At 41.1% G+C, this 25,307-nt stretch overlaps 1 protein-coding gene across 1 annotated transcript in view; it reads right to left on the minus strand.

Annotated features, from left to right (window-relative positions):
• The window catches only part of MUC6 (mucin 6, oligomeric mucus/gel-forming), a 107,587-nt gene that overhangs the window by 77,170 nt on the left and 5,110 nt on the right, over positions 1-25,307 (minus strand). The window contains exons 2-4 of the mRNA XM_065594051.1: positions 13,648-13,743; positions 10,042-10,186; positions 7,412-7,552 (exon numbers count right to left, since the gene is read on the minus strand). Coding sequence (XP_065450123.1) covers positions 7,412-7,552; positions 10,042-10,186; positions 13,648-13,743 — 382 coding nt within the window. The remainder of the gene's footprint in view (positions 1-7,411; positions 7,553-10,041; positions 10,187-13,647; positions 13,744-25,307) is intronic.

Below are 25,307 nucleotides of genomic sequence, written 5' to 3' on the forward strand. Positions count from 1 at the left end.
TAAGGTACTTCGAACTTCAGCTACGTTATTCACGTAGCTGAAGTTGCGTACCTTAGTTCGAATTAGGGGGGGTAGTGTAGACCAAGCCTAAGTGTCTGCGAGGACCTTGCTGTCATGCACTAAATGTTCCTTAGTGCACTTTAATCTACTCCTTGTTCTAAGTGGGGTAGATCAAAGTACACAAAGGAACTTTTAGTGCATGGCAGCAGGGTTCACGAGGATGCTTAGTGCGTGAGAAGGTTAGCGTGGGGTAGATTTATACTAGCTTGCTGCTAACTAAGTATTCATATAGTCAAACCCTTAGAATCAGTAACGATAATAATGTGACACTTTTTTGTTGTCTTCAAGTGATGAGAGAAAAACTTTGTGGAACTACTTCAGCAGTCACTCAACCACCAGCTGCCAGTCACCTCACCAGGCAATCAGCACTTTTATTTCCACAATGGTCTGAGACAGCTAATATCAGAGCATGACAGACTATACCTGTATACCCTCAGATCCTGGGCTTGGCCAAGGCTGGTCTCAGCATCTGGCATAATTTAGAACAGAGTAGACCACTGGTTGCTCTTAATTTTGCCAGCTTGAAATAATCCCTATGAGTTGTTATGCATGACAGGTATTTACAGAGGACAACGTGCTCCAGTTATGCCCTCTTCTGCCCCTGGTATGTTCTCAATGCATCCCTTACAATGAGGAGCAAAAAGAGAGGAACACATAATTAGGTAAGATGGCTGTATGGCAAGTGAGGTTTCATTGTTCAGATCCAGTGTGGTGGCTGAACTTTCCAAGTCTTTTGTATGGAGTCATCTGTTTGTTCATGAATCCACCGAAGGTGGATAAAATGTTCCACAGTTGCTACACCTAAATCCCAGGCTTTGAAACCTGAGTCACTCCTACCCCTATTCACAGACGTCGATGCCTTTTGTAGATATTTGATGAGCAGGTCTTGAGAGAGAGAGAGCCTTAAAGCATCACTTGAAAGGCAGACTCATCTAGTGAGCCTGATGTAAAACATGAGGTCTACGCTTCTGATCCCCAAAAGTGCTAATCTTTTAGCTCAGAATAGATAGTGTGCTGATTTCTAATGCTGTCACAGTTCAAGCATGCCAAACAGTTTCAAAATGCTAAGTCTATGCTACTCTTACTTTGTTTCAGGGAGTGGAATAACTAAATGGAATAAATAGTATTGAGTAAAGGGACATGCAAATATAACAGAGATAATTAAGTACATTACATTTGCACAAACTTTTTTGCTCCAAAAATTTCTGCTCTACAAAATATGGATTCATATACTGACAGCCTGTAGCTCAGCGTTGATCCTGTCAGACTTGAACTACGCAAATGATTATAATACAGTAATTTTGCTCTCCAGGCATATTCACCCTTCCTTGTCTAGCTCTAAAAAGATTTAGTGAGAACATCCTGGTAATTTTATTAACCAAAATGCACCTTGTGTGCAGTCCTATGTAAGAGCTCATTGGTAATTTTCCATTGAAATGGTTTTCTGACAGAAAATACACTTTCTGAAAAATGGAAATTTTCCATGTGAAAAATTTGATGTTGCCAGAAATTTGCTATTTTCTGTTGGGAAAATTGAAATGAAAAATTTGGGGTTTTGAGCTGACTCAGAACTTTCTGTGTTGAACTTCTTCAAAATGATATTAAACTGTATTTCCCTATCAATGCATTGTTTTATGGGAGTTGTAGTTTGGGACCTTATTTTCTCCTGTGGGCTGGGCTTCCTGGAGAACTAAATCTTCCCATAATGCAATGTGGATTTTCCTCTGACTCAGCTGCTTGGTGTGCTGTGAGAGTCACATGACTCTGGGTGTACTATGGGAGATGTAGTCCAGCCAGGGGATTATGGGGGCATTGGATTCCCAAACTACAGTTCCCATGAGGCAATGCACCACTATGTGAAAATGCAGTTTAATATTGAACTGACTTGAAACACAACATTTCTATTTTGGGAATGTCAGAATGTTTCATTTTAATTAAAATGTTGAAATGAAATTGTTTGACATTTCCAAATCACAATTTTTCAGAATTTCTGGACTGAAAATTTTTGCAATTTCAACTTTTTGTCACAATTTGGGGTGAAAACCAATGTTGGAATTTCCCATGAGATGGAAATTTCAAATTTTGCTCAGCATTAGTTATGTCATTTTAAAACCACGTACGTTCCTACAAAATATCATTGTTTCAAAGGAATTTTGCTATGTTCCACTGCAGCATGGAACTTCAGCAAAACATAGCAGAGAAGGGATTAATACACCAGGTAATATATTATCTACACACCTCCTGTAACATTTGCATTAATGAGAGCTTATCCTCACATTAAGAGTAAAAATACTCCTAAATTTGTAATCAAGCTTAGAACTTATTTTTTTAAATTTGTTTTTACTGGCACTTTTTTAAGATGGTAGATGTACACATAGATGTTATAAATGATACAGTATTTATTTTGGTACAGCATTGTTAAAACTGAATAAGGCTGGCTAAGTCTATTGTGACAGTCAAACTAAGTAAGCCACAATTAAATATCAGTAAAGTAGGAGCCCTTATATCAGGATATAGTTAAAATTAACCATCTTAATCCAGTTTGCATTATCAGTCATGTTTGCTGTATTAAGCTAATGTACACTTATTTGAGTTGGCTCCAGAACAAGTAAGCAAGTCTCAAGATTTCCGAGAGCTTTTTTACCATATACACACTGCAACAATGAATATTTAAATTTAAAATTAGAGCTGGGCGTAAGCTGCAAAATTTGGATATAGATTTGAAACTCCCAGAGTTCAGGGGAGGGAGATTGGATCTAGGGAGTTTGGTTTAGTCCATTATACAGATAAGGGCTAGTCATGCAGTTTGGATCCAGATTATAAAACTCTGAAAACTCCAAACCAAAGATCGGGGCGTTCAGATCACAGGTTTAGGTGCAGATTCATGTCCACTTAAAATTATTATGTTTTAAAGGCTTGTTTGAAATAACTAATTCAGCATTTACTTTTATGATCCCAAATGAACAATGTGAATATTATGTCTAAAATGTATAATTGTAATGTTAAATCCTTCATCCAAAACATGTCTGCTTGTCAGGGAATGATTCTGGGAATAGCTAATCATTGTATTGGTAGTGCAGCACACATTCTATCTATTTATCAGGTACTTATATGGCTCACATCATGGTAGTAGCTGAGTGCCTCACAAACTTTAATGTATTTATCATAGAATCATAGAATAATAGAATATCAGGGTTGGAAGGGACCTCAGGAGGTCATCTAGTCAAAGCAGGACCTAATCCCCAACTAAATCATCCCTGCCAGGGCTTTGTCAAGCCTGACCTTAAAAACCTCTAAAGAAGGAGATTCCACCACCTCCCTAGGTAACCCATTCCAGTGCTTCACCGCCCTCCTAGTGAAAAAGTTTTTCCTAATATCCAACCTAAACCTCCCCCACCTCCCCCACTGCAACTTGAGACCATTACAACACACCTCTGAGGTAGGACAGTGTTACTATCCCCATTTTACAGATGGAGAGCTGAGGATATATCTACACAAACATTTAGTTTGTGGCACGCTGGGGTGTGAATCTACCCCACACTAGCTTGCCACAGACCTTCTGTTGCTGGGCGCGGCGGGCTAGTGTGGGGTATGTTCACACCCAGCTTGCTGCGAACTAAATGTTTATGTAGACAAGCCCTGAGGCCCAAATATATGTCTGTACTACAATAGGGGTGTGTGATTGCAGCACCCAAACTAGCTCACTCAAAATGGCAGTGAAGCCATGGCAGCATATACAGTAGTAGCGTGGGCTAGCTGCCTAAGTATGTTCCCAGGGTCTGTGGTGGGCTTGTACCTGGGTGGCTAGCTCATGCCATTGTCTGTGCTGCCATGGCATTGCTGCTATTTTTAGCAAGCTAGCCTGATCAGAGCTAGCTCTGGTATGCCTATACATGCTACAATGGCACCTCCCAATTGCAGGGTAGACATACCCAGGGAGGCTAAGTGACTTGCCCAAGGTCACACAGGAAATATGTGGAGGAGCAGGGTTCAACAGTAAATTCTCAATTTACTGTGAATGTGTGGGTTAACATTTAAACATAACATGTGATTACAGGCAAAATATGCAAAAATGACACTCAACATCTTACTCAACATTTCTGTTCCCTGTGTGTCTGAGTCTAGCCGTGTGCTTCACAGGCAAAATAAGATTTACTCCTCTTAGCACTGCAGAGCCATTGGAGCTATGGAAGAACAACCTAGGCTCTATTTTGCTTCATACTTCCTTAGTGGACTTACCACTTAATGTCTCTTTTAAAAAATGTGCATTTAGTATTCATGAAAGGTGCTACATTTGATAGGCCTGGAGCCATAGACATAGAATCATAGAGTTGCAGGCCAGAATGGGCCACCAGCTCATCTAGTCAAAACTCCTGTATATCATAGACCACAAAACAGCATCCAGCCTCCCCAATGCCAAGCCCAACAACCACAATTAGACCGAAGTATTACAGCCCAAAGGAAACTAAACAATTGTGTGCCATGGACAGAGAACAGGAAGGACTGAGGTGCATCAAAGCCTGAGGCCCCTACAGTGGCAGGGAATTGATTAAATGAGATATACCCAGATGATCCTAGCAAGTGACTTAAGTCCTGTAGTTTTCTATATTAGACATACGATGGCACTGTCCCATCAGTGTGCCTCAAACTTTGACCAGTAGGGTTTATCTTTAGTGGTAAGACAGTTCAGCCTCCATATTTATTCATTCCTTGGTCCTTCTGCAGTGACTATCAACAAGGATATCAACTGTAGGACCTGACCACTAGGAACTACATTGAAACTACCACCTAAGCTAACCAAATAGCAATGATAGTAGCATTTGGCTACTATCTATCTGGGCTCATCTTAAAACAACGGCAGTGATAAGGGCTCTGTACTATCCTTAAGCTATCACTTAGGTTCTGATTACAGAATCTTTATTACTGGTGGTTAGGTGAGAAAAAAAAACCCACGGTTTGATTTTTTCACATTCTAGGTTGATTATGCAGGGATGTCAATTAGATAAATAATCTTTTGACTTCAAAATTGGATGCATTTGACCTGGATGTCAGTGACACAGAGCAAATATGGAACCCCACTATGTAATTTTATAGACACCTTTACTTTTATTAAAACTGCACTTTAAGCCTCTTTGATGATGACTTATTACAGAACTCAAATCTAATACTTGATACCATATCGATAAGTAACTTGGAATATGGCACCTGAATTAGTTTTAGGATTCAGGGGCCATGTTCTGATCTTGGTTGCAATGGTGTTAATGAAGTCAATAGCGATATTGTGGGATTTATACCTGTATAATTGAGATAAAAAAATGGCCCGCGGAGTTTACATAAGGCTTTAATTGTTCATATTTTTCTTTCTCCAGTTACGGTACAAATCTCTGATTTAAGAATAATATGTACTGTTACTGGATTAGTATTATATGGGCCATTAAGTGTGGTAAACACAATACAGAAGAAATAAATATAGCTTTGTTCAAACTAAACTAAATAAATTATGCATTTTAACAGCTTGGACCATGTGCTTGAAACATTTTTGGCAGCCTTCAGAGCAATTGTAATAGCTGATAATTATGGAGCAGACATAGAACAAATAGAAGAAAAGGAAACCACAGTCTAAAACAACACACAAATTAATCACAAAGTAAAGACAGCCCTCAAATAATCCAGTGCAAGCACTTACGGGAAAAAGAGGCACATTACAGATTCAACATATTTGCTTTTCAACCTAAAAACAAATAAATAAATAATCTATGACATCCAAAAAGGTTGGCCCAGAAAGGGGTGGGAGGCCAAATCCCTTAATGAAACATAAATCGATTAGTTTTATATAAAGAGCTAGACAAACACATTGAGAGATTTCATTTGAACATTTTATAGATTTGAACAATTTCCCACATTTCAAGCATGGAAGTCCTCTTTTAAAGAATGGGGTTAATCAAGAAAAATTATGCCCTTTCTCTGACACATATTTAAGACCTTGTGCACCGTTCTTAACAGGCGCAATTCTACAGAGGGTACATATGCAGGTCTCCCACTAACATCAATGTGAGCGCTGCATGTGGAACTACTGCAGGGTGGAGACCCTTTGTGTTTGCAAACACAATATACAATTTACCATGAGGGATGTGACATAATTCACTTACTATGTACCATGCAGTGAATGATCCACCAAGAGTCTCAGTAACCAGAAATTCCAAATAGAGAGAGTAGGGAGGGGAAAAAAATAATTTAAAATTGTTCTACTGGGTCGTATTTTCAGTCATGTGTTGGTGAAATATGCAGTTGCATATTTTAAACTTCTGATGGGAAAAACATAAATGGAAATGATTGTAATTCCACTGAGGATGGGGGAAAAAGTCTGCATCCCATGTACTGTTAGTATAATAATGGAATCTCTAACATCACACACTGCAATCTCCCCTTGTTTCACTATATACCTATTTCCCTTTGAATAACACTTAGTCAAATATCCATCCAAAGAAATCTCATGCCTAGCTAGAGATCTTAGACTTACCTGTGCAGTGTAGAAAACTGCAGGAAATTATTAGTAGTAGTGCCAAAAGCATGGTGTTTGCCTTGAGTGAAGAGTTTCTTTTTTCAGGGCTCTCCGCCCCTACCTGCTCAAAAGGGGCAGTGCTGCTGCTGCCACCTTCAAAGCTTGCCTTTTCAAGCTTGGATGCTTTATATATAGAATGGCAAAGCCCTCCCTCATTCCCATGGTCTTCAGAAATTGCAACAGCTGGCAAAGTGGAGTAACCGCCAAACAGGATCTTCCACCTTATCAGGCTCAACACACCTAAATGCAGACTTATAAAAGAAGAAAGGGAAAAAAAAAGAAAACAAAAAACTCCTTCAGTTCATTATCATTTTTCCAAGGGCAGTTTAATGGATGTTTTGCAACAGTTCAAACACATTTAACTCTATTTACTGTACAAATTTGGTATCACGTCCAAAAGAAATTCAGGTCGGTAGTGCGTAAATTGTGATAGGATCTGATAAGAAGAAGAGTAACTTTGGGATCAATACCCCAAGTGGGAATAAGAGGTGGGGTGAACTGGAATGGGGAGAGGGGAGTAGGGAGAGAGATGCTAAAGTATGAGGGAACAGTACAGATCTCAAATCTTCTGATTAGCTCTTCTTTTTCTCTCATAACTGTCTTATTAATCTTTTCCTTGATTGACTTTTCAAGCAAGATGGCGAGAAACTTTTCTTCCGCAGAAGTGATAGTATTTGTTTCCTCTTGAGGGATGGGGAAATTTCATCTCAGCTCCGGATATCCTACTTTCATTTGAGCTGACATGTTAGTTTCCATACTGGGATATTCCGTTATAACATTGTTTAGTACCCCCTAGAAGTAATCCCTTCAGCCAGAGTTGAGGCATGTTAAGTGGATCAAGGTGGTAGCTTGTAGCATTGCTGCTACCTTTGTACCAATGCTGTGTAGAGAGGATGTCAGTCCTCATGGTGACTGATGTGGCATCTTTATCTGAGACAAAAATTAATGGAATTAATGGAATTAATTTGGAATTAAGCTACAGATGTTCTTCCAATATTATAACAATAAGATATATAAAAAATATGCCTTTCCCTGAGAAAATATCATGTTTATGGGTCACTTCTCCATATGCATTCTCCTTGGCATCTATTTTTTACATATGGACCACCCTCTTTGTAGAGACCTTCACATGCCTGGGTTTCTGTCACTCTGCCCTTCCTAGTTTTTCCTCCTAGCTAAACGAGTACACCTTCAGTGGCTCCTCATATTGTTCCCAACCCCATCTCTGTTGCCGAGCAGACTGGTGGGCACAAGCAGTGCAGGCATTATTTTTAGTGGAATATTGTAGCTCAGATTGTCTCCACATCTCCCCTCCATTCCTTACATTCGTGCACCACTCACGTTCAGTGATATTTTGTTAACATTTAAAAAAGAGACAGTAGGTATCATGGCCTTGAAATCTGTTGAAGCTGTTTTTCATGTTGCTTTTCATTCACAAATGCACACACCTTCTGGCATCTTCAATGAAGGCTCTTGTCTTTTGGCTGAGCACAGGGTTAGAATCCCTGATAAAGTGTGGAGTATGTGTAGGTCCACTTGAGGTGCATCCACACTGATATGCTTACTATGGGTTGTTCAGGAGCACAGATAATCTACATTTTATGCTTTTAGCATAATATCAGAAGTTCTGATTCTCTTTCCTCTGAAGCATGGGACATAGGTGCCAGGATAATCAGGGTATATCTCTCTAAATTAAGTATCTGCAATTACAGGGTCCTTGGGCCATTGGTGCATCTCAGTCCCTCCTGTTCTCTGCCTGTGTCATACAATAGTTTAGTCTCCTGAGGGTCATAATACCTTGATCTAATTCTGGTTCTTGGGCTTTATGTTGAGGTGGCTGGATATATAGGAGGTCAGACTAGCTGATCTGATAGGGCCTTTTGGCCTTAAACTATGTGACAAAGTCGTGCATTCCTAAACCTTGGAGACACTGTTCCCTATCCTTCACTAGCAGGTACCTATGGTTACTCATTTTCAGTGTATCTGGACCCAAGCAAATCTGGGCAGATTTATAGTATTGATGCAAAACCAAGTGTTTTCTGGTGATTTGTTTTTTTTTACATTTATTTTTTCATAAATAAGAAAAATCTAAACTAAAATAAAAGTCAGTAGGAAGAAAATTTAAAAATACCTCAGTAAGAAAATAAATATTTAAATGAGGGGGTGAAAGTCCTGAAGCCTGATCTTACAGAGATACTGACTAGAAGTGGTTGGAAATTGTTTTAGCAAAAAAATTTACCTTTTCATTGAAAAACTGATTTGTTTATTTCAGCAACTAAAAAGCAAAACATGTCTAACCAAAAAATCTAAAATTTTCAGCTAAAAATTTTCTGGGTGTGAGTTTCCAACAAAAAAAGCAAAAACTTTCTGCGGAAATTTCCTTTAAGTCAAAAATCTAATTTTCCACAGAAATTTTTTTTGATAGAAAGTTGTTGATCAGCCACTAATACTGATGACTAGCAACTCACATGGCTTCAGTTAGAGTTGTGAGTACTCATCACATTTGAAAATCTGACCCATGATTCTTTAGTGAGAAGTTTTGAATGATTTTCCTTTGTGGGTGTCTTTAAATTCTGACTACCATTGACTATTCTTAATGTTAGACATTGTATGCCAACATAATAAATATTAAACTGCATATAAGATCTCTCTTTTCTGAGCTATCTAGCTTTTTCATAAATCTTCCTTTAAATATTCCAGAATTTTTTGAATTTTTATTCCAGTGTGTTTATCTTTGAATCCTTCCTGTAGTCCTAAAAGCTTGTAATTTAATCAGTCCCTTTTTTTTGAAGATATAAATGAGAGAATATAAATTTAGGCCATGATTTTCAAAAAGTGATTCATAATGTTGAGTGTTTCTATTTTTGGGTCCTAAACTTGAGATACATTAAAGAGACCTGATTTCAAAAAGTGAGTGCTCAGTACTCTCTGAAAAAGTTGGGTCTTTTTAAGGGGTGTCAAGTTGAACACCCAAAATCACAAGTCACTCTTGAAAATATTGACCATAGTGGTAAAATATTAAGTCCTCTGGACAACTTGAACTACAAAAAAAAGGTCAATTAAGCCAATACTACATTAAATCTATTATCATAATTATTACAATGCTTCATGCTAGCATATAATACACTAAATATTATAAAGACTTAGCTCCTAAATTCTTATTAATGCGACAAAATCTAGAAAGTCCATTTTCTCTTCTTTTAGGATTTAATCACGCAATCATAATCAGGAATAATAGCATTCTCTATTAACTTATCTACTGAATCATTGATATTTTCCAAATATGAGTCTTCCTTCTCCTTGACTGAGTTAATGACAACAACCTAGCATCATTGTTGTCAAATAGGTATTTCTTCTTTGAGTGATTGCACATCAATCAGATGTGTGCCATCAATCAGAGACTTTTCCCTCAGTGTTACCTATTGGGACGGCACATGTGCCCTCTGTTGCCTCATGCTGCTGCACCATGGTATGAAGGATGGAGTCGCCCATAATAGTAAGTTCCTTCTTACCACCCACAACAGTTGTTGGAGCATATGTTCTTGCTAGTGCAAGATTTTCCTTCTATTTGTATATAGTTTGCACCCATTTTAGTAGTTTTTAGTGTTGGTTAGTTATAAATTTTCTTTTTAAGAGTTTTCAGATACTTTAGTTCCCATTCCTGGGTACTGACATTGGTGCTGGGGAATGCCTCAGTCACCAGAGTTTCAACTGTACCACTTGTGCAAGAAGCCAATGCCAGTGAGTGACCCACACCACCTGAAGTGTCTTGGGGAGACTCATGTCAGGGATCAGTGTCAAATTTGCAGAAACTTTAAATCTAGAACCAAGAAAGACAGGCAAGGAGGGGTCTGGTTGGCTCTGCTATGCTAGGAGGTGATAAGGCTGTTGGATTTCTGCATCGCTATTTCTATCCACCTCAAAGCCTCTCACCTTCCTGGAGTTCACAATACTCTGGCAGACTGGTGAAGCAGATCATTCATGACTCACTATGAGTGAGGCTTAGGTTTCTGCTGATGGTGGCAGCACTGCACCCAACTTTGGAGCCTCTCTGCTTGCAGTGGCCACCGAGTGAATCTGTGTCCATTACAAGTGCTCCTCCTGCTTTGACTGAGCCTTCAGGCCAATCCCCCTCACTGGTACTGAGGAAGAGGCACCAGAACGTATCTAAAGACTTAGCATCTGAGAGATTGAGATCCTCAGCACTGAAGCCCAATAAGCACAAGGGCAGTGGGGTGCACTTGAAGAGGAGGACCTCTTTGAGGCAGTCATCAGTCCAAGGGGGTCCATTGACTCCAGCACCAGCCACGGTCCCATTGAGACTGGCCCCTGAAGTGGTGTGTACTTCAACAGTACAGCCCATGATGTCTCAACAGCAAGGATTATTCCGGGACTGTCTACGAAGGCTTTCACAGTGGCATGGGAACTGCTAAATCTCTTGGTGCCAGTTTCCTTGGTGGTCCAGGAGTCTTTGCACCCTGTACCAGCACCTATTTTGCTTGTGCCAACCCATAGTCTGGTTCTTGGGGCACCTCCAGCCTCTCAAGTACCTCTCCAAGTGGTGACATCTAGAGGCAAGTAGGCCGTGATCTCACTGGTACCACCTTCGGATAGCAATGATGGGAATAGTCCCCCCCACTTCACCCCCACCCCAGTGAGATGAAGTGGATTTCTTGTTGGAGTCAGAGGTTTGCTCTTACATCTCATGGCCACATCACATACAGCAATATCCCTTGCTCGGCACCTATCGACCCAACCATGTGGCCAGTTTGGACACTGCAGGCTCAGCAGCTTGGGCCAAAGCATTGGTCACTATGATGTGTAGATGTTCCTGGCTTCAGTCATCTGGTCTCCCTCAAGAAGTCCAACAGACCATACAAGATCTGCCCTTGAGGGTCCATCACTTTTTTCTGTGCACACCGATGAGTAGCAGCAAATCTTAAGCACCTGAGGATAATGCTCAAATTTTGGGCATCTTTTTCTGAAGAGGAAGCAGTTTTGTCCTCAGCAGCCTCACCAGTATCCTACTTTCATGCCTTGCATCCAGGACCTAATCAGAAAAAAGGCAGAAGTTACAGGAGAAGACCACTCCCTCCTTCTTCTGCTGCAGCTACCAGTTTATCCAGGCAGCCTGGGAGTTCCAAGCAAGCATTCTGATGTGTTGGTTGAGGACAACCTACCAGTATCCAGAGTGCCAGCCACTCCTACCCTGCTTGTTGCCAACTATCTCTTTATCCGAGTGCTTGGTTGTACATCACTACCCAGGAACATTCTCCTGTAGGAGGTAAGTCTTTCTTCCAAGTGGAAGCCATAGAGGAAGTTCCTGTTTTTCAGAGGGAAGGGATTTTACTCTCACTACTTCCTAATCTTGAAAGCAAGAGGGGGTCTCAGGCCTATTTGAGACCTAAGAAAGGTCAACAAATTCCTGAAGGAAATAAACTTCCAGATGGTCACTCTGGCTTCTATTATCCCCTCCATGGACCTTAAGGTTTGGTATGCTCCCCTCGACTTAGAAGATGTGCATTTCCATGTGGCAATACACCAGAGCCAGAGGAAATTCTTCAGGTTTGTGGTCGACAAATCCCACTACAGTTTATATTATTACCATTTGGACTGTCTGCAGCCCCTCGTATATTCCAGATCTGGCTATGACTGGGAAAAGAGAGCTCTCAGTGCCTCATGAATGACCTGCTTCACCAGTCTGCCAGAGTATTGTGTACTCTGGGAAGATGAGAGGCTTTGAGGTGGACAGAAATAGCAATACAGATATCCCACAGCCTCATCACCTCCCGGCATAGAAGAGTCAACAAGGTCTCTCCTTGCCTGTTCACATAGGACATGGCTGCTGTATTGTCTGTTAGTACTAGCAGATCTTACCCCTTGATAAGGGGAAGGAAGGCCAGACAAGCTAGCTGGATGTCCCCCATTTTTCTGGCATTTATATGTAGAGTCAAATCATGGGCAGACCACAAACCTTGAGTCTGCAGGGATCCAAGGTAAGCTCCCCAACGAGGATAGAAACATCTGTAACTAAGGGGAAAGCTGGTTGAGGAGGAGCAAATGGAACTCCCCCACAAACATTTGAAGGGTCTTTCTGCCAGTCTAGAGAGGTCAAGACTTGTGTGGACATCCAAACTTACATGTTTAGGGGATTATGGATCAGTGAGTACCCCAATGCTAACCACCATTGTAGTTTCCTGAGATGGAGCCTGGCATGCTGAACTAAGTAAGTGCATGAGGCCATATGTCCTAGAAGCAGAGGCAATTTTGAACTGTCCTGGTAGGATGAGCCTTCATATCCAAAGCAGTGTTAGTATTGTCTGGAATCTTAACTGTAGAAGCAGGGACCTAGTGTCCATAGAGTTCAAGACCACCTACACTTTATCCTTTGTACAGGTGACAGGACTGACTTCTCTCTGTTGATGAGCAACCCTAGTGCATCGATGGGGGATTGGATGACCGTCACACTGGACAGTACCTGAGCCTTGAACTGGCACCTCACCAACCAGTCATCAGGTAAGGAAACACATGAACTCCTATCTTTCTCATGAAGACTGTCACCACTGCCAAGGCAGCCCCACATAGATATGTTTGCAACAAAAGTAAACAGGAAATGTCATCGGTTTTGTTCTTGAGCAGGTCACAGTTCAAGGTCTTTCATGGACAATTTCCCATTGCCTTGGACAGACAAACTCCTGTACACATTTCCTCCAGTTCCACTCCTACCCGAATGTTGTTCAAAATCAAACAACACCAGGCTCAAGTCATACTTGTAGCTCCACAGTGTGACCTCGACAACATTAGTTTTTGACTTTGCTGACCCTTTTGGACAAAGATCCTCTGATACTTCCACCAGATTCAGACCTGATCTCTCAGGACAATGGGCATCTCCTTCACCCCACCATACAGACCCTACACATGACACCTTGGATGCACCGTGGCTGGCTCATCTGGAGAAAATTTGCTCAAAGGAGGTTCAAGATGTGCTTTTAAATGTTAGAAAGCCTTCTATTAGGTATACTTACCTGGCAAAATGGAAGAAATTCTCCATCTGGTCCCAGCAGAAAGGTATTTCCCCACTCCCAGCTTCCATCTATCAGGTATTGGACTAGCTCGTATACCTGAAACAATAAGATCTTGCTATTAGTTCCATCAAAATCCATCTGGCAGCTATTTCGGCTTTCCACCCACCAACTGATAACTGCTCCCTTTTTTCCAAGCTTATGGCAATCAGATTTCAAAAGGGTTTGGATAGGTTATTTTCCCAAGTAGAGCTCCTATTCTCCCTTGGGACTTAATCCTAGTGTTAGCAAAGTTAATGGGTTCCACCTTTGAATCAATGGCAACCTGTTCCTTACTTCATCTTTCCATTAAGGTAGCCTTTTTGACTGCAATCACCTCAACCAGGAGAGTGGGTGAGTTATGAGCTCTGGTTTCAGAACCTCCTTATGTTATCTTTTATAAGGACAAGATTTACCTCTGCCCTCATCCAAAGTTCCTCACTAAAGTGGTGTCCAACTTCCACTTTAATTGGGCAATTTATTTACCAATTTTCTACCCGAAGCTTCATAATCATAAAGATGAAGAAAAAGCTCACACCTTGGACATTAGAAGAGCTTTAGCATTTTACCTGGACCACACTAAGTTGTTTAGGTCATTGTCACAGTTATTCGTGGCAATTGCAAACAGACTGAAGGCCCTTCCAGTCTTCTCTCAAAGGATTTCCTTATGGATCTCCTCTCATATTCATTTGTGCTACAAGCTGGCTAATGTGACAACCCCAAGAAAAGTGTTGGTGCATTCAACTAGATCATATGCAGCCTCTGCAGCCTTTCAGGCCCAATTGCATATTCTGGACATTTGCAAAGCAGCAAGCTGGTCATCAGTGCATACTTTTGCCTCGCATTGTGCCATTTCTCAACAATCTAGACATGGTGCCAGGTTTGGTCATGTGGTCCTTCAATATCTATTTAGGTAGACTGCGATCCCACCTCCAGACTGAACTGCTTGTGAGTCACCTTAAGCGGAATGGACATGTGCAATCACTCAAAGAAGAAGAATGGTTATTAACCTGTTCAGTAACTGTTCTTCAAGATGTGTTACACATGTCCATTCCACAACCCACCCTCTTTCCCCCCGTCTATCGGAGTCTATCTGGTAAGAAGGAACTGAGGGGGAGGGGTCTGGGTGGCTCCGCCCTTTATACCATCTGCAGTAGCTCAAAGCAGCAGAGGTGCATGTGCCACCATGACAGGTATCACTGAGGGAAAAAATCTTTGACAGTTGCACACTAGGGTGCACACACCTGGAGTGGAATGAACATGTGCAACACATCTCAGAATAACAGTTAAGGAACAGGTTAGTTACCCTTTCTTCTTACCGTTTATTATAAAACCTTCTTTATCAAGAAAGGATGATGAAGCCGGGTTGATTTCAATGAGAGCTGCACAAATGGAGCGTTTGCAGGGCTGGACATTCAACAGTAAATTTAGTGCTGATGTAAAAGTATCAGACTGACAATTCTAGGAAATGAAGTCCTTCATTTATCCACAGGAGAGGTATAACCTGGTGATCCATGTTGTTACTGGCCATACACTGGTCAACCAACGTGTCTTAACTCTGACTTGCCAGGGCCACCTTAGGCAAGATTATTTCAGTCCCTGAAGATGTAAGTGAAGGTATCAAACCTGTTCACTTGAAACTGGAATAAGACTACTATTTCATTTCATACAGGGCACCAAATAGCCATTAGACATTAACAACTCTGTCTCTGTGGACCTGGCTGGATTCAAACCAGTGATCTAGAGGTAAAAAGTTTCATATCCCATTACCATTCCCTAAACCTACTGTCTTCCTTTGTAGTTAAGCTTTTACAATTTTTTTATATTACATTCATACATGCACTGTAAGAAAATGATCGTAAAGTACATATGCTGGTATGGTACTAATAAAAACATTTCCATCAAAGGATTGCTATTTTTACCTTCTCATTTATTGCAATGTTCTTAGCTGCCATTCATTCTATTAAAGAAAATGCAGTAAGTTCAGCTATCTTAGAAAAGATTGCCATTAAATCAGTCTTAGTACTTATGACTCAAAAATCTGCTTCATATTATATGAAGACATCTAAATGTCATAATGCTCTAGATAAAATTAACTAAAAGGAGTACCCAGGAGCATATTTACTTTATGGGGACAGATCAAGATTGAGCTCAACAATGAAACATTTATTGGTGGTCAGAGGAAGTTCACAGGGTTTCATTGAACGAATAGCTGGTTTTGGTTACAGAGCTTAGTGAAAAGTTAACATATCTGGTTGTATATGTGGAAATCGCCATTCTCACCGTAATAATCTGCCAGTTTTTGTCCGACTCCATTGATTCCATTTATTAATATTTGGTATTATTCTGTTTTTGCATGGCATCATTGTGTTTTTTTGGCTGTCACCATAGCTTTTAGGAATCAGAACGGGTCATATGAGCCAAGATAATTCAATGCTAATATATTTTCCAGTCAAAAGCTCTCAATATTGAGTTGTATTTCAGTTTCCAGAAAACACATTGCTTGAGTGTTTTGCAATGACAGAGAAACTTAGGGAAACCTCTAAAGCTGTCTATATGGAGACAGTTAAAACAGTTTAATTTGGTGCCAGTCTATTATTGTACGGTATGTTTTAGGTAGGATTTTCATTAAGGTATGTCTAGTTTTAGGGAACACTTGCTTTCTAAGCATTCTCTAAGAAGCTGTTCCACTTCCAGTGTTACATGTATTTCTTCTATCATGTTCTGGCTAGTGGGCCTGGGGAAGTTTGGATACAGAAACAAATTTGGCATCTGATGGCCTACCTCCATAGTGGGCCAAACCAAAACCCAGCATCTGTTCATTCCTTTCTCTCCTTGATCTTTGGAAAAATTCACATTAAGATCCAAATTTTATAGCTTTGGACCAATTCTAGTTTTGAAGACTCTCCAGGCCAGTGATACTCAGACTGCAGTGGTTCAAGAGCCAAATTAGAGATCAACATTACCCAAAAGAACCACAGTCGTGTGAATTCATCTTGTCTGTCTGTCTGTCTATCTGTCTGTATGTCTGATTCTTGCAGCAAATAAATTAATAACTTAGTGCAAGTTGATAATTTAATTGGTTAATAACATAGTAAAACATCCAGATTGGTTAATAACTAAATAACAGTGTTTTAATATCATATGCTGCAAAGAGCTTCAGGAGATAAATTAAAGAGCCACTTGCGGCTTGCGAGCCTGAGTCTGAGTATCACTGCTCTAGGCCATTGTTAGGGTTACTTTGCTCATTCCTGAATTTATTGATATCAGCTGCAACATGACAAGAACCAGCAGTTGGGTTGATATTTTGAAGAGGCAAAACACTTTTATGTATAACTCAGTTTAAGGCATAGGTTTTACTGTACTTCCAAATTTGATTGGCAAGCAGAAACTCATGTTTTCTAGATCAGCAGTTCTCAACCAGGGGTCTGAGGCCCCCTGGGGGGCTGTGAGCAGGTTTCAGAGGGTCTGCCAAGCAGGGCCGGCATTAAACTTACTGGAGCCTAGAGCAGAAAGCCAAAGTCCTGCTGCCCCAAGCCCCACCACCCGGGGCTGAAGCAGAAACCTGGGCAACTCAGTTTTTCAGGGTCCCCTGTGGTGTGGAGCCCCAGGCAATTGCCCTGCTTGCTACCCCCTAATGCCGGCCCTGGCTTTTATACAGGGACACTGGAAAAATTTGTGTAGTGGAGGTGCTGAGAGCCATTGAACCAATCTGTAAACCCTGTATATGATGGAAACCACTTCAAGCCAGGGAATGCGGCTGCACCCCTAGTTCCGGCACCTATGCTTTTGTATGCAGAAAAGCAGCTGTTGTGGCACAGGTGGGCCATGGAGTTTTTATAGCATGTTGGGAGGGGCCTCAGAAAGCAAAATGTTGAGAACCCCTGTTCTAGATGATCTTAAGTGGCTGGCCTTCAGACAAATCTTTCAACAAATTGATGCCCATGCTTAATTAATTATGCTAGATAATTAAAACCTTCCATATCTCAAGGATATTAAGCCTGAATGAGGCTTTTGAGAACCAGTAAGGATGGTGATGTAAGGATTTTAATGCCAGAGTCTATACTAGTTGCAGTTTTTATTCAGTTGGAGTTATCTTTATTTTTCATGACTGAGATGCTTATTACATTTGCCATAGTCATTCCAGGTTCTACCTGCTGTCAAGTTGACTACGAATCTTCATTATGATGTTTGCCATTTCAGGCAGAGGTTTAATATCTACAGCATTTTGTAGCTAGTATGACAAACCATTCTTCTTTGTGGCAGGTAGATTAGAAGAATGTGGGTTGTTATGATAACATCTTGATTTCTTTAGTACAGGCTGTTTCAAAGAAATATTTTTAATTTTCTCTTGATGTACTTGAACTAAATACACACTTGAGAAAGAGTGGTTTAGATACAATTTTTTAAAGAAAATTAACATTTTTGGCAGTTCCTATGTTCCTGTTTCATGGTCCATATTGGAGTGGACCCAAGCTCCATCTCATCCAATTTACTGTCTCCAGCAGTGGCCAAAACCAGATTCCTCAGAGGAAGGTGCAAGAATCCCACAGTAGACAGATGTGATATAATCTGTCCCGTTTCTTCCCTCCCCCCCCCCCCCCGAAAGTCTCAATCTCATCCCTAAAAGTTGGAGATTACTTTAAATGCTGAACCACGGGTATTTTTATCCTTTCAAAAGGTCCTTGTTTCCATTAACCGCTATAACTTTGGATAGTCTTGTTATTTACATTAACATCTGATCCCTCTTTGAATTTTACTAAATTCTTATTTTGACAACTAAAAGGATGCTCATAGACTCATAGACTTTAAGGTCAGAAGGGACCATTATGATCTTCTAGTTTGACATCCTGCACAACGCAGGCCACAGAATCTCACCCACCCATTCCTGTAACAAACCCCTGACCTATGTCTGAGCTATTGAAGTCCTCAACTTGTGGTTTAAAGACTTCAAGGTGCAGAGAATCCTCCAGCAAGTGATCCATGCCCCATGCTATGGTTGTTTTTGCCATCAGCAAAAATGGTGCAATAGTTTTCAACTATAATGTTAGGGGGAAATAGGTAGTGTTTCCAACATTAATTTATTTCCAGGCATTCTGAAGAGATCTAGAAATGCCATACTTAAGAGCAAAAGCCTGAAATTTGGCAAAGGGAGTCTTGGGGCTCAAGAGATGTCTTTTGCTGGCCCCATAAAATTTTATCCAGATTTGGCCAATTAAGGCCCTGAAAAATTTCCATTTGTACATGCTTAATAAAGCTGGTTCGAGGTCGGCTGCTAAAATCTTTGAACTTCTTACTCCCTTGGAACTCTCTGAACATTGAGCATGTTTTCTATCCTTACATGATCCGGTATTGTAGAGAGGCAAAGCAGTAGCTGAAAAATAACCTTTGGCTGAAAAGCATTGGATTAGAATCTAGGAGGCAACCATGAAGTTTAGTTTCAACTCTTCCACTAACAAGAACTAATTGTGCCCTTCACATGTCTTATTATTGAACAAGGCCTCATTCGTATTCCTCTCAAGACACAAACAATCATCATTCACCCCCATTTTACAGATGGGATAACAGATTGCACAAAACGAGTACTGGCACAACTGGGTAAAAACCTAGAGCTCTAATATGAAAGGCCCATTTAACCAAACTGCCTTTCAGAACGAACATGCCAAATCTGTGTGTTCAGATATTCTGTCTATAACCACTGCTCTATCCTCTAGTCCATTCTCCCCCCGAGCCTGAAATAGAATTCTGATTGCCAATACTGTTCCACTGTCTAGCAAATAGTTGTGTAAGCCATTAAAGTGGGCTTTGCATTCCCTTCCAATGGCAGGCCCTCCCACATAAAAGACAACTGCTTATTGCTGCTACTTCTCCAATGCAAAATTCTCTAGTGTTTAATAAGAACAGAATTTGACCCCGGTGTGGATAAGACTTTCACACTGTATATGAGTATTCTGGCCTCAGCACAGACAAACTTCAAACTCAGGAAGAACTTCTTTTTTTGCAAACATTTTGCATAGGGATATTTAGTATAATGGCAAGGTCCAGAGAAAGTTCTCAAGAGACATTCTTAGTCTGCATACACATTGTACATTTCATATCCAGTTTCTGGCATTAGGCTCTGTCCCTGACTTCTGTTCTCACACTAACACCTTAAGTGAGGAATAAAAAGAAAGAAAGTGTTCAGTCAGAGTCCAGTGATTTGGATGAATGCTTTGGAGAAGAGCCAACAACCTCAGCAACACCAATGCTTGTTGGGGATTGAAAAAAGGAGTGAAATCTAGACAAAAGACTAGGTTAAAATAGAGTTAAACTTGTAACTATGTGCTCTATCTACCTTATATAAAAACAACCTAAGTAGAACACTATTTCAAAATAAACTAAAACATCAATAAGTCTAGCATTACTCAACAAATATAGAAAGAACAACTTTAACTTTGCCTTCTTGCTTCTCACCAGCATTGTCTGTGCAACTTAGCTAGGTGGTTGCATGCTTCATTGCAAGTAAGGCCGAGTTCATTGCACACCCCAGGGGCTCCTGTTGGTTGGCTGGCAAGAACGCAGGCAAGTAGGTAAGCTGGCCAGTTTGTCAACTTGCCTAGTATCAACAAAAATATTTCCAAGGAACGTTTCAATTTTGAAGAACTGGCATTTTCCAAAGGAAAAAAGTTCTAGTCAGGGAGCCTGGCACACAGAGGGGTATGAGGACATGAGGCACTTGAACTATAGTGCCCATGAAGGCACCATGAAGGCATTTATAAATCAAAATTTTGGGTTTTAAACCAAAAGTTGTGGGCTGGAAACTTTTGTTTGTTTGTTTGTTTTACACTTAATAGTCAACGTTTTCTGCAGGGAAACAAAAACTTTTCAGATTAGCTCAATTTGAGTCGTCTTATGTTCGTGTTGTAAAATTTATCCTGACAAGTCAAACATATGTGTCCTCATTTCAGAAGCCTTACACTTCTCCATCATTCCTTCAATTATGCTGTGCTTGGTTGCTCTCATACCTACGCACCTCAAAAATGTACACTGACTGACTTGAGTTTATATAAGAAAATCTGTTACATAAGAGTGGACAATTCTTGAATCTCTTGATTCTAGGAGTTAGGAGCTGAGGGTCTAAGCAATATACCAAAAATCATGAGACTCACAATAAAATAATGAGAATTGGCAACACCTGGATGGTTGGTGGGTGGTTGGTTGGGTCAAGTGGATAAAAGCCTGGCTACTGGACTAAGGACATTCAGGATGCACCAGGCATCCAGGAGCCCTGCTTCGAAAGGGGCTGGATCTGATGGGGAGCAAGAGTCTTTGTGGAGTTGAAGCTGATTGGTGCCCAGTTAACCCCCCCTACTTCCAGCTAAGCCTTTGGCTCGTGTTCAACCATAATCCAGATAAGAATTAACAAGAACTTCAAACTTATAAAACAAGTGAAAACAACTGCCCATTGACACAACTCAGACGTACTAACCAAAATAGATGAAAACAGACATTATGACTCAAAGAATTGTTTCCTGTCAATTGAATAAAGTGAAGGATATAAGTAATAATCATGGTGGCTTAACTGTGTTTCTTTTAGATAACTATCTAAAATCCTGCAGTGTTTAAAGAGGATGTTATAGTTGGACATTTTGGGCTTCCTTAGACATTTATTTTATGGTAGAGTCTGGAAATACTTAAATCAAGCTTGTGAAGACCTAAAATAAATGTGCGCAAAAGGAGAAATTTACATATGGTAATTCAAATATCAATTTTTTAAGAAAGTGGCACGTGAACTAATATTGTTTGGGAAATATAGATAAGAGTGTTTCTTATCTTTCAAGTAAGTAAAGGAAAATGTAGTAGAGGGTTAGTGTTATCAAGTTTAACTTCTATGCTATTTTGTTTGTATGCTATGAATGAGTTTTGCCAAGGCTTGGTAAATATACATTGCACATCCTGTTGCTCCACTGGAAAAACTGCGCTTGTTTCTGAAAGGTCATGTCTTTAATCAGCTTTGGAGATCTGTGTACCCTGAAGGCATAGGAAGTGAGTAATCTTAGTGTGCTCCCAAGTGCAAGGACTGCAGTTGTGCCTGTACTTTATGTGAGCTTCATTGGGTATGACTCTTTGCACACATCCTATAAACATCCTGTACACCTACATAAGGGCCATGCATAACCTGACCTAAAGTGAGTAAATCAAAGCTTCAGGCTCTAAGAGTCTAAGAATGGCCTGATTTCATTTACATCTTGTGATTCTGTTTAGAATTAAAACATGATTCTATGAAATATCTCTAGACCAGGGGTGGGCAAACGTTTTGGCTCGAGGGCTACATCTGGGTATGAAAATTGTATGGCGGGCCATGAATGCTCACAAAATTGGGGGGTGAGGACTCCAACTGGGGGTGCAGGCTCTGGGGTGGGGCCAGATATGAGGAGTTCAGGGTGTGGGAGAGGGCTCCAGGCTGGGGCAGGAGATTGGGGTGCGGAGGGAGTGAGGGCTCCAGCTGGGGGTGCAGGCTCTGGGGTGGGGCTGGGGATGAGGGGTTGGGGGTTCAGGAGGGTGTTCTGGGCTGGGACCAAGTGGTTTGGAGGGTGGGAGGGGATCAGGGCTGGGGTGGGGGTTTGGGGTGCAGGTAGGGGTTGGGGGTGCTTACCTCAAGCAGCTCCCCGAAACAGTGGCATGTCCCCCCTCAAGCTCCTATGCAGAGGCGCGACCAGGCAGCTCTGCGCACTGCCCTGTCCGCAGGCACCGTCCCTGCAGCTCCCATTGGCCGCGGTTCCTGGCCAATGGGAGCTGTGGGAGTGGGGGTAGTGTGCAGGGGCTCCTTGGCTGCCCCCACACATAGGAGCCAGAGGGGGGACATGCCACTGCCTCTGGGAGCTGCGCGGAGTGGGGCTCCCAGGCGGGAGCTCGAGGGACAGATTAAAACATCTGGAGGTCTGGATGTGGCCCCTGGGCCATAGTTTGTCCACCCTTGCTCTAGACAGTTACCACAAACAGTATCAGTTTATGTAATCCCCAGAGCACTACCTATCTTATTTTTACTATCTCCCCCCACCCCAAACTTTAGTCCTCATTTGGTCAAGTTATGTAAACTTGGTATTTAGTACTGTTAAGCTTTCCTGAAATGGCAGTCTCTCCAACATTTTGATGATGATGTTTATCCTTTCTCTATACCCTCTGATTTCTTGACAGCGTTTATAGTATGGGGGGAGAGGGGGGCAGAATGTACTCTCTTTTTTTTAAATGTTATTTCACTAGTCATATAAAGAGAGACTATTAGGTAATAGTTTGCTTTCAGTGTTCCTACAAATAACCTGTCAAGTGTTAATAATATATTTAAAACATTATCAGAATGGTATCCAGTAATGTATCCATGCCTTCCTTTCTGTTTATCAGGAAGTATTAATTCCATGACTTTGTTAGTATACAATAGTATAGATATGCCTTATTGGTTTAATATGTTTTAGAAATATTAAAAATGAAATTTAAAAATGGTAAAATCAAGGCAATTTGCAGTTATGCCTGACATTCCAACTTTAATTCAGCCAGCTGAACTAGAATTTAATTAAGCTTAACTTCTCTTAGTCATCTGAGCTTTTCAAAGGCATATTAACAATCATATATGCACACTGGTCAGTACAGGACTTTTACACTCTATCCTTTGTTTCACCAGAAGAAATAGTAGTTGTCAGAGTAAGTGGTTGGTAAATAGCATACAGGCTGATTCAGTTCCACCAAACTCAAAGAGCAGAGAGTCAGTGCTGGTCTAAATGTTTAGTTTAGGTTAAGGAAAAACAACAAGAGAGAACCAAAGTAAACAGAAAAGTTCTCAGAGATTTAAATTTCAGTACACAGAAAAAATCATAACAGTTGCATAGCTATATACACAAGAACAAACAATTGTAAGTAAAAGGATGCAAGTTATATCTATCCTGCAATTCCTGAGGTAGGGGATACTTAGCCCTGGTCTACACTGGGGCGGGAGGGGGAGGAATTGACTTATCGTGGTGTCTTCACAGTGGTGAGTTGACTGCTGCCGCTCCCCCGTCAACTCTGCTTGTGCCTCTTGCGGCGCTGGAGTACAGGAGTCGACGGGAGAGGGCTTGGGGGTCGATTTATCGCATCTAGACTAGACGTGCCCACCTGGGGGTAGGGGGTGGGAGGAGGGGATAAAGGGGGCTGCGGGGCAGGAGCCAGGCAGCATGACACCTGCAGCTCTGCTGCCGCTCCACCTGCTGCCACTTTGCCTGCTGGGCGGCCGCCGACTGCTGGGTGAGCAGTACTTAAAGGGTGCCAAAGAAAGTTCACCCAGGGCGCCATTTTCCCTAAGGCTGGCCCTGGCTACCGGGGCTGAATTTGCTACCACTATAGTTCTCCTAGGTGCTGTTAGCCTAGGCAGTGAGGGGGACTGTGCTATCACCCAACAACCATGCCAGCCAGAAACCTCTGTTCTTTAAGCTGCATTTGTGAAAGTGCCATCACTAATGTGTCCCCCCCACCTTCTTCAACTCTGTCATACTTTTATTATATCCATATGATCGTTTTTATAATCCTAAGTTTCCTGGAGGAAGAGGAGGTCAGGAGGAGGAACGACAGTGGATGATTCTCATTTTCAAGTCTCTTTTCTACCCTCCCCACAACTCAAGCAGCTTTGAAGAGGAACTGCTGCTTCTTACCCTTACCCAACTCAACTGATAAATATGGGAATGAAGGAAAAATTAAATGTAGCAATTAAAGGGGGAACAAAAGTGCACACTTGAAAGTGGTTTCAGTGATTCTTAGCAGGTATTATTCTAGCATTGAGAGGAGACATCCTATCTATGGTAAAATACACACACATAAAAGGGCAATGTAAGCATTTGATTACCACTGACTTCTTGTTGCCAGCTCTTAATATTTGTGTAAATAACCTTTTTAGTTTTCTTTCATAGCAGTATAGGTCTTAGCTTGTACTTAATGGATTCCCTATTCACATTACCTGTTTGCTTTTCATTCCACATCCGGTAATAATCATACCCAGTAGGATTATGAAGTTAACAGACCGGTTGTGTCTATGACACAGTAAATGGTAAAAAATTGTTAGGTTTACCTGACTCCAACATGGACATTAATTACAAACCGGAGCTTTGCACAGTGGGCTGGCAAGTATTATGCGGGCTGGCAGTGCATATTAGCAGGAACTTCAGGTGGTTCTTCTTCTGTGACCCAATGAAGTGGTTTTGATTCACCCCCACTTTCAGATATGCTCATGAAAACTTATTGGGGGTCTAGCATTTCTTTTCCCTTTTTCCCACTTGCTGTATGCAGTAGAAATGTGTGCCCAACCATTTTCCTTATAAACAGTTCAGGGTGATGGCTGGGTTTCCCCATCCCTACCATCAGGAAGGAAATGGAAAGTGTAGTTAAAGTCTAATTATTGAATAAACTTGTTTATGTGAAATCTTGGACCTGTAGTATATCTGTTCCATGCTAACACAACACAGAGAAACCCAAAGCGAGGTGTTGGGGATACTTTGGTGCTAGTTTTCACTTTAGTTCCTATCTCAAGCAAAAAGGGGCACATCCTACTTGGAACTGGTTCAGGATTAAGTCTAGTGTAACTCAGCACTTTGTTTTGAGGTCATAATTGATGCCAAGGG

The sequence above is a fragment of the Chrysemys picta genome, chromosome 4 (genome assembly GCF_011386835.1).
Source record: "Chrysemys picta bellii isolate R12L10 chromosome 4, ASM1138683v2, whole genome shotgun sequence".
NCBI classification, from domain to species: Eukaryota; Metazoa; Chordata; order Testudines; family Emydidae; genus Chrysemys; species Chrysemys picta.